Source organism: Pistacia vera, unplaced genomic scaffold (assembly GCF_008641045.1).
Source record: "Pistacia vera cultivar Batoury unplaced genomic scaffold, PisVer_v2 Contig629, whole genome shotgun sequence".
Lineage (NCBI taxonomy): Eukaryota > Viridiplantae > Streptophyta > Magnoliopsida > Sapindales > Anacardiaceae > Pistacia > Pistacia vera.
The window spans coordinates 10,988-20,695 of record NW_022196478.1 but is presented as its reverse complement, the minus strand read 5'-3'; the positions used below and the strand labels follow the sequence as shown (position 1 = coordinate 20,695).

General features: G+C 34.5%; 1 protein-coding gene across 1 annotated transcript; it reads right to left on the bottom strand.

The window, feature by feature from the left end:
- Window positions 1-1,217: 1,217 nt before the first annotated feature.
- LOC116111181 (AUGMIN subunit 8-like) lies at window positions 1,218-8,381 on the bottom strand. Its single transcript, XM_031397376.1, is given in 8 exon segments — window positions 1,218-1,543; window positions 1,545-1,597; window positions 2,713-2,820; window positions 3,161-3,250; window positions 3,333-3,449; window positions 3,945-4,064; window positions 4,396-5,834; window positions 8,172-8,381. Coding segments are annotated over 7 exon segments (1,842 nt in total). The 5' UTR covers window positions 5,713-5,834; window positions 8,172-8,381; the 3' UTR covers window positions 1,218-1,506.
- Window positions 8,382-9,708: the final 1,327 nt, after the last annotated feature.

The following is a 9,708-nucleotide window of genomic DNA, read 5'->3' as shown; positions in this document are numbered from 1 at the left end:
GCATGTTGTAGTAACAACGCATCACGACTTGACTAGCATGTCATCGACATAGACCTCTATTGTTTTCTTGATCTGCTCGAAAAACATACGGTTAACCAGGTGCTAGTAGGTTGCTCCTGCGTTGTTCAAACCGAAGGGCATGACTTTACAGCAATACATCCCCTGATCTGTGATGAACGAGGTGTGGTCCTAATCAAACGTGAACATCGGGATTTGATTATACCCCCGAGTAGGCACCCATGAAGCTTAATAGCTCGTGCTCGGAAGTGGCATCAACCAGCTAGTCAATTTTGGGTAGAGAGAAACTGTCCTTTGGGTAGGCTTTGTTGAGATCTATGAAATCAACACAAATTTGCCATTTATTGGGTTTCTTCACCAAAACAAGATTGGCAACCCAATTGGGGTAATGAGCTTCCCGAATGAACCCAATTGAGAGGAGCTTGTCCACCTCAATTTTAAGAGCCGCATAGCGCTCTAGATCTATAGCTCTTCTTTTTTGGCAAATTGGCTTGAACTCACTGTTGATGTTAAGTGCATGACATGTGACCTCGAGGCTGATCCCGACTATGTTGGCATGCATCCATGCAAAAATATCAATATTCTGTTTGAGGAAGCTCGCTAAATTGGCTGTGAGCTGAGGGCTAAGGTTATTTCCAATTCTTAGCACACGAGTTGACTCATGCTCGTCTACCTGTACCTCAGACAAAGACTCAACTAGCCCACTATGGTATACTCCTCTTGTACATGAGGATCAATACTGTCTTCAACTGGACTAGGCTGTGGCTCGATCTTGTTGATCGCCATTGCCTATTTAGGTTTGCCCTCGAGCTTTGCTTTCCCTTTACATGCCATCTGTACTACCCCATTACAGTAGTCGCAAGATTCATGCTATGATCCCCTAACTTCCCCACACCTCATCGGAGTGAGAAACTTCATCTTCTGATGGTAAATGGAGATGACAGCCTTGAAGTTTCGTAGTAGAGGTCATCCGAGAATGCCATTGAATACTGAAGGACAACACATTACTAGAAATTTTGTCATCTTGGTCACTTCGTNTTCGATCCAACAATATTAGAGTAACATTTGACATTTAATATTAATTACCAATAACCATCCTCCAAATATATTAAATGAAAGAACACAATATAGATTACTGTAACTATATGATGACGAAGAATTAAAATGTAAATGAAGAGATACAACAGAATCTATTCAATAAGCTTTTTCTTCCTCTCACTGAAACTTTGCTTCTTTCTACATTGAAATTTTAACCCTTTTTTGATTTCTTTGCATTTTCTGTTCATATGCCTGGTACAAAAATTACACCTAAGAAAGATTGGAGCCGGTTGCTCGCGCGTAGAAAAGAAAAAATTAATTAATTAAAAAATCCAACAAAGTAAAAAAAAATTTACATTTACTGAGACCCAAGCAAGCAGCATTCTCTCTCTCTTGAAGTAAATTTGTTAGCATCATAGCAGCTGGTTAGGGCCATGGAAGTTTTATTTTTTATGGCCATGAATGGCTGCTCTCATCGTCATCCCTTCTCCAAAGCTTGTTTCTTTTGTATAAGATGAGTCCTAAGGCTGTACTCCTCTACCTGTTCGACGACGACGGTGAAAGCGATCAAATACAATCCAAGAAGTGTGCATGATAAAGAAGAAAGTAAACTATTGAGCTTGAAAAAACAGGTCCTGGTTTAATTTGCAGAAAGATACAGACAGAGAAAGAAACAAAAAGAGGTTTGATACGGACTTCTGCTTAAATGCCATGTGAGAACAATTGAATTGCTAGATGACAAAGGACTAATGGGCACATGAGCAGGGAATAATGAAGCAATTGACAGGCTGCATTGATTGAACCCACCCAACCATTTGAACATCTAACAAAGTTAAAGAATGCCAACTCTCCATCATTTGATGTGGGTAAAGTTTCAGCTATGTAACTATATGCAGTTAAGAGTAGCCCCACTGGGTCGCTACACAAACAGACAGACTGCCTGACAAGTATTGCTCGAAACAATCGATAAACTAATTGGGGCTCGGATTTTTGCACTTAAAAGGGTCTTTTGGAACAATCCCAGCCCGGACAGACCTGACCAGCTAGCTGACAATGAGTGACAAAGATGCTCAAGCATGTCAGGTCATTGCATAGCTAAATGTGAAACGGTCTATTCAATCCCACATGAATATTAAATGAGCCTTTTCATAAAGGGAAAGAAAAGTATGATTGTCAGGCAATCAAAAAAAAATTCAATCGGCCAGTTAAAGGAGAAATTCAACCTTGGCTACACATCTATAAACTATTGTAAAGCTTGAGCATCAAATTGGTGGGCATGGATGATAAAGACCAAAAATGCATCTTGCTGCCATTCTAAGATTTCTTGCAAACTCCAACTGTAACATCATCATTTTTATTTCTACTAATATTTTCTCATTGAAAGGGACATGGTAACACACACAAATATAATGCAATAATTGCTACACAGCACCTTAGAAGTTAGTGCAAATGCAACTTTAAAAAGTTAACTCAAGATAGCATGACTTTAATTGTGATTTTAACAACTTTGGCATGCATTAATAAGCGCAGAGTATTGCATAGCTTCCTACTTAAATCTGCTCATCAATTGAAGATCTTAATGAATAATGGCATTAAATTATACTAAAGTATTTCTGAGCAAGCATAAACTTTTTGCAATGATTAAGCAATTCTCACCTGCATTGCTTCTGTTGAAGCTAAAAGAGCTTCACATTCATCCAGCATTGCTTTTCCTTGTGCTGCTACAACAGCAAGTTCAGAAACCAAACTGTTCACCCCCTCCAACTGCAAATGACAGAAGGTCAAAAAAGGAGACAAGCATTGCCAATTATATACTAGAACCACAGAACGTTATCAGTGAGATGAACCAATGGTTATATCAGAATTTGTAGGTCCTATAAGGGATCAAATGCAAATGTGGTGGAAATATTGAATCATAGAAAAAAATATGCTCTCATCAAAGCAGAAAGATGGTGAACAGAAAAAAATGAAAATAATTCTTCAAAACAGGCAAACATTGCGTATTTAACATTCAAACAATTGTCCTAAACCAAATGTAATGGATGCCACAATACACAGTACAGTATCCTCACAATATGATTGGATAAAATCAATAATATCTCACCCTAGCAAGTAAAGAACATATGGAGGATCCCATTGACTGCATCACATCAACAGCTGAGCAAACAGCACCCTTTAAAGATTCAATGTCTGCCTGTAAAAGAACAAATCCAAAAATGATGCCAAGATTTCTCTTTTTGGATATTAATTCAATGACTTATAAAAATCTAAAATACCCTTGCTCCGCCGGTTATTGGAACTCGGCAAGTGCTCGCCTCCAAATCTTCCACAACGCCAGATAAAGAGCTAATATGATCTCTTTCAATTGAAGCCCAATCGTCAAGGTAAGCCATCTGAATCATCATTGTAAATGCAAACACTTAGATGGTACCATCAATTAAGAACTGATACGGTGACAATACTTATTATTTCCAAATCTATGCAAGCCTGTTATTAGTCAAAGGCTGAATAATGGGACATCTTATTATTTACAACTGACTTAAGGTTTGAAGAACTGTTTCTCAATGATTTGTTATTTTAACATAAAAAAGAATCGCTCATGAATTCAAGAATAACTCTGGCAATGAGATTTTACAGGGCCACCAAAATGTTCTATCCACTAAATGTGTAAATAAGGAGGTCTCCAGGTCTAAGAATATTGTTTCCATTAACATATTTTCAAGATATAAATTTGTTTTTAGCACATCACTATAACTATCCTGTAGAGAATTCAAAACCATAACCTATTTTTCAGATCAAATCGACAAAAATCATCAAAAATAGATCAATGCAATTTTTTAAGAGAGACTGATAAAAAAAATGACATCAAAATGAGAGACAAGACATACTTGATCGTTCAAAACTGCATTTAACTTAAGTTCCAGATTCAGCTGCTGGAGATTAATTCTTTTACTGATTACTGAATCCCACAGATTTAAAGTAGTGTCCCAAACGTTGTATAAAGTTTCCTGCACCATCAAATCAGTTTGTATGTTAAAAGTTTTGATGCTATAAAAGGAATACTATCTAAGAATCAATGCTAAGCATTGATCATATATAAAATCAATGATTATGACAACCTCTGGTTACCCAAGTTTATCTTCAGCATGAAGACAGTAACCCATAAATGACAAAACCATCAACAGGAGTAATTCATTCATATATAACTAAAGTTAACACCAAGGAAATCTCTTTATTGAGAATGTCCTTTTATAGCATTAGATATTTAAATGATGCAGTTAAAGGAACAAATATCTGAGAGAGAAACGAGAGATAGTTTCACAGAGATAAGGATCGTACCTCAGCCATTATTTTTTGAATATAAAGTACAGCCTCTGCTCGGGCATTTGTGAATCGCCACTGCAAATATCTATTGTAAAGCAGCCGCAAATGATGAGCATCATCTATGTAGCTTGCACTCTTTTTCCCTTTTTTAAAATCCGCAATAAAGCTGAGCACAGAAGTTGAACTGCTGGATTGACTAGCAGTAGTCGATGACCTTATCCGAGATGGACTGATGCCTCTTGGAGGTGGAGTTGATGGTCTTGGCCGAGATGGACTGACACCTCTAGAGGATTGTAACATTGAGGTCCTACTTGGTGAGGCAGGCCGTGATCTAACTGCAGCAGCTGCTGACGTTGATCTCTCAGATAAACTTACAGAGGTAAGCTTGTAAGATCCAGATACTCGCAGTGAACTGTCATCGACTGACTTTGCCACAGTCCCTAATCTACTAACTTCATCAAACGTCAACAATCTAGAAGCAGTGTCACTAGAAGATTTCTGTGAAGGTCTACTCAAACCATCAAGAGAATTTCTCCTCAATGAAGGTATCCCAATTCCCTGACCTGATGTACATGAGTTTCTAAAAATCTTATCCACAAGATCCACACTTTTAGCCAAAGGATTGGCAGATACCTTCCCACCAATTCTACTAGGCCACCGATGTTGATCTATCAATCTAGTTTGTAAACCATCAACTGGTTTAGAATTCTCAGATTGATCAGGCGCATTCTTCCCTTTAAGAGGACTCCTCTTTCTCTCAGGCGTGGGCTTCCTAGACAGAGGACCATGCATTTCACCCTGCTTATGAGCAACATTCGAAGGCGGTCTCAAAGTACGATCCAAGGCAACATTTGTAACTGGTTTTTCCTTCTTACTTACAGGAATAGAAATCGTATCCGACTGAAATGATACATTAAGACTCCTCATTGTAGAGGGCCACAAACTTTCAGGCAGTCTACCACCTCCACCTCCACCTCCACCACTCAACTTTCTAGATGACAATTGTGTACTATCTACAGATGACTCATTAACAGGTGTTGAAGGACTAGGCGGTGAGGGCGGTGTTGAAGGGCGTTTTCGCTCAGCCGATACGGCTCTCTTAGAGCCCGATGGAGTATGTGAAGAGAAACTTCTTGTAAGATTAGGAGATGGACAACGCCTAGTACTAGAAGGCATTGTTTGAGAAGGCGATTTATACCTTGAACTAACCTCTCGAATCCTCGGCCGACGACTCGACACTGAATTGAGAGCATTGTTCTTTTCAGCTGGAACCAAAGGCGGTCTAGGAGTCTCAGTTGGCGACTGCTTGTGCAACGATCCACAAACATCCATCAATCAATCACAAAACACTCTCAAAACCAAACCACATTGAGGAAAAAACCCAAATCCTTTCAGCAAAAACCCCCTAATGATTCGTTTTTGCCAGATAAATCCCACAAAGAAGATCCTTTTCTCTGCAAAGAAATCAAAAACAGTAAGATACTTACAGAAGGGCATCAGAAAAAGCAAAGAATAATAAACAACCACAAAAACCCATAAAGCAAACAAAAAAAGAAAGAAAAGAAAAAGAATACATCTTTACAAGAACCCAGATCTGGAAGGAGCTGAATTTGAGAAGGGTGTTGTTGAATCATAAACAAAACGGTTAGATCATGAAACTGGAGTTGGAAGAAGACAGATTTTTTCAGAGAATGGAGATAAAACATGAACAAAAGCAACCACATTTGGGACAAACAATGGGGTCACAGAAATTTGCGGAGTGAAGCACAACGTGCATTAACGGTTGAGGTATTTGTTATGGATTTCGGGCTAAAATTTCAGAGTCCCACAACCACCAAAAATTTTGCATTTTTGCAGAGGGTCCCCTAGTATAAAGGGGAGACTAGAAAATCAAAATTGAACAACTGTTGTTGTTCGTGTTGGGGGAAGTTGAAGGCTGTAGTGTAGGATAAGACATGAGTTGTGTCATGTGTGCGTAGGATAAGAAAATTCAGAGACTTTTTTTTTTTTTTTTTTAAATAAATTTGGTCTGTATTTCTCTTTTGTCCCTGTCACGAGAGTGCCGTGGTCGTCTTTGCGGTCAATAATGGAGATTAAAAAAAAAAAGGTGAGAAAAAAATATTCTCATCTCTTGAAGTCTTCTTAATTTATAACTTCGGGTAAGTTTTAGGTATGAATAACTTATTAGAATGATACGAAATATGTGTTTTATTTAAATCATTTTTTACCTTTGAATTTTACGGTTTTGAAAAAGTTGTTAAAGAAAATACTATATAGATAATATGATATATTTGTTTAGATTATCGAAGTTTTTCATGTAATTGAAAAGATTTTATATAAAAACATAATTATAATGTCATAATATGTAGACATTCATTTTTAAACTAAAACAATCCCTAAAAAAAATACTTTATCACAAAATTGGGAAAATCTTAGTATATATACATTTCAAATTGAAACAAACCCTAATTCCGATCAATCTGGAAAAATATGACTTTTTCTCCTGCAATTGAGAAAATCTTACGTGAAAACAGAAATGAAATATTATAACATGTATTATATTCATTTTTCGACTACAACAAACAGTGATTCCGAAAAAAAAGAATAAAAATGACTTTTTCTCACATAATTAGAAAAATATTATCATAACATTTACATAGTCAAGTCTTGTGTTCAGGGGGGAAAGATAATTACTGAGTTTACCAAAAATAAAACCAACCATTAATAAAAATAATAATTTAATATTTACATGAAAAAATATTATTGAATGAAAGCATGAACGACATACCCCGCTCTCGTTTTTTCATGAAAGGGAATTAAATGAAGGTGATGATGAAAAACTTAAACATCAATCATGCCTGATTCTATTGCATATTAAATCTCATTAATATGTGTTTAATGAGTTAAATGATTGTGATTAATATAATCTAAAAGCAATGAAAAATCTCCAAATAACGTTATTTGTTTTTATGCAAATTATTTAAAAGTAATTTAATTAATTAATTAATTATTAGAAGACTGAAATTGCAGGTGCTAATGTTCTTGGTGATATAGGAAGAGACATGGAGCGCCACGTGTAAGAAGATCATTATCCATCCCCATAAATAAATAATAAAGTGTTATAACAATTTCCTCCTCAAGGTTTGAGAAAAATAACAAACACATCCACAGTCTTTATATAGTCTTTTGGGTGTACTTGTTACTATCTGAATCCCTTGGGTGTGTTTGTTATTTTTTTTCAAATCTTGAGGAGGAAACTGTTAGAAACCGAAATAAATAAACTGAAAAAATTTTACATTAATATAAGTGAAAAAAGTACAAAAAAAATTAATTAAAAATTACTAGATCTTTTATTTTTTGTGTTTTGACCACCTGGGATTTTTTTTTTTTTGTTTTTGGATGATACCCAGATGAGATTATGATCTAAATTTGGATTTAACTGGAGATTAAATGGGTTTAATTAAGAATTAATTAAAAAACAAATGGAAATATTCAGATTTTTTGCAGGTTTTGTCTCTGAAATTGCAGACATTTCCACTGATTAAAAACTGTTCATGTATATCCCTCTCAGAAATTGCCCAGAAAAATACTTCAAAGCGAGACAGTTCATTGAATCTGGTTCTTCCTTCTTTTTTTAATTTTTATGCCAGAAATAGCAACAAAATTATTTTTTTTTTAATATTTCACTACTATCAAGGAAAGTGAAAATAAAATCAATAATTAAAACCTCTAAAATTTAAGAAATAATATAACTGTGAGAAATATTTTTTTTTTGAAGTGGAAAATCTGACCTTAATTCCGTTTGAGAGCTGGCGGAACTACGAACTGAGTCAGTGGAGACGGAGGAGATTTGGCCGGAGAGCGACGAAGGGAGCGGCGGAGGGTGATCGGAGTCTCGGAGAGGGGAGATTCCGGCGGGAGAGGTAATCCGATTGGGTTTGATGTTGATTTGCTTTGAGAGGGATTAATCAGAAATTTAAGAAACGGTTATTCAGTTGAGACTTGAGAGAGGAGTCAAAGAAAGACGTTGTTTCGCGCCACCAACTTTAATAAGGCTGCGTTTGACTGTTTATTTTGGGAAAAGTGATTTGTTATAAGTGCCTTTATTAATTTATATATTGGGATTTTTAATTTAAGTGATTAATATTGTGTTTGAAAATATTTTTAATGTTATAATAAAAAAAAAGGTTTTATAATTATATCAAGACGTACTCAAAAATTTTATAATATATATTAAAAAATTAATCACATATATTCTTAAATTTTTAACATGTAGATCATAACTTAAAAACTAAAAAAAATTAAAAAAGAAATTCATATGAGAAAAAAGAAATAAAGAAAATCAATTTAATTGAGGATAAAATGCGTGAATGAATAATAACATTTTAAGATTTCCCGCCAAGCACACCGTTGTTCATAATTTATCTAAGAGGCCACGTCAATGGGTTGTTGTAGCGTGTGGGATAACTTCTTCCAAAAATTAGTTAAGGTATGCCTAAACTAGTTTGAACACCTTAGTTAACCAAAAAAAAAAAAATGTGTGAATGAATAATAACATTTCAGGATTTAGAAGTTTTGGACGTAATATAGATTAGTGTTTAAGAAGATTTTTTGATTAATTATTTGCATCATTTTTGCTTGGGCTTTAAGTTTAGATAAAATAAATTAAATGGGGGTCTTTTTTTTTTCTTTATTAATGATTAAAAATATTAATAAATTTAAATAATACATAATAACAAATAAAATAAAAAAGGAACCAATTAAATATGTTATTGTTCATATACCTTTTCAATTACTAAAACTGTTGTCTCCAAAAAAATGAAAAAACATAAAAAATCTCCACCAAGAATATTAAAATCCTTGCAATGCTATAAATTAAGAGACCATAAATTAGTTACTAGAAATTGCATTTAAATTAAAAGCATAACTACCTTTAGATCTCCATCTCACGGCTGCTAAAATTTGTGGACCATTGTCTTTATGGAGCCCAAAATCTTGCAATTAAATTTATTTGGCAAAAAAAAATAATAATAATAAAAAAAATTTAATTAAAGGTTTACAAAGAGAAATTTCATTAATTTAGGAGGATATAGTTTCTGCATCGGTTTTCATTAACTTCAAATAATAAAAATTCTTTTGAGATTTCATATATAACATAAATTCTCTTATAATAGTGGCCCGATTGAGCTTACCTTTTTTATATTTTAATAGATATTAACATAATTGTCTTTCAATTATTTATTTTAGTGTCTAAAGTTTAAAGGCTTTTTAATGATAAGAAAATTCTTATTATTTCCAAAAAGCATAATATAAAATGGTCTAGTTTTC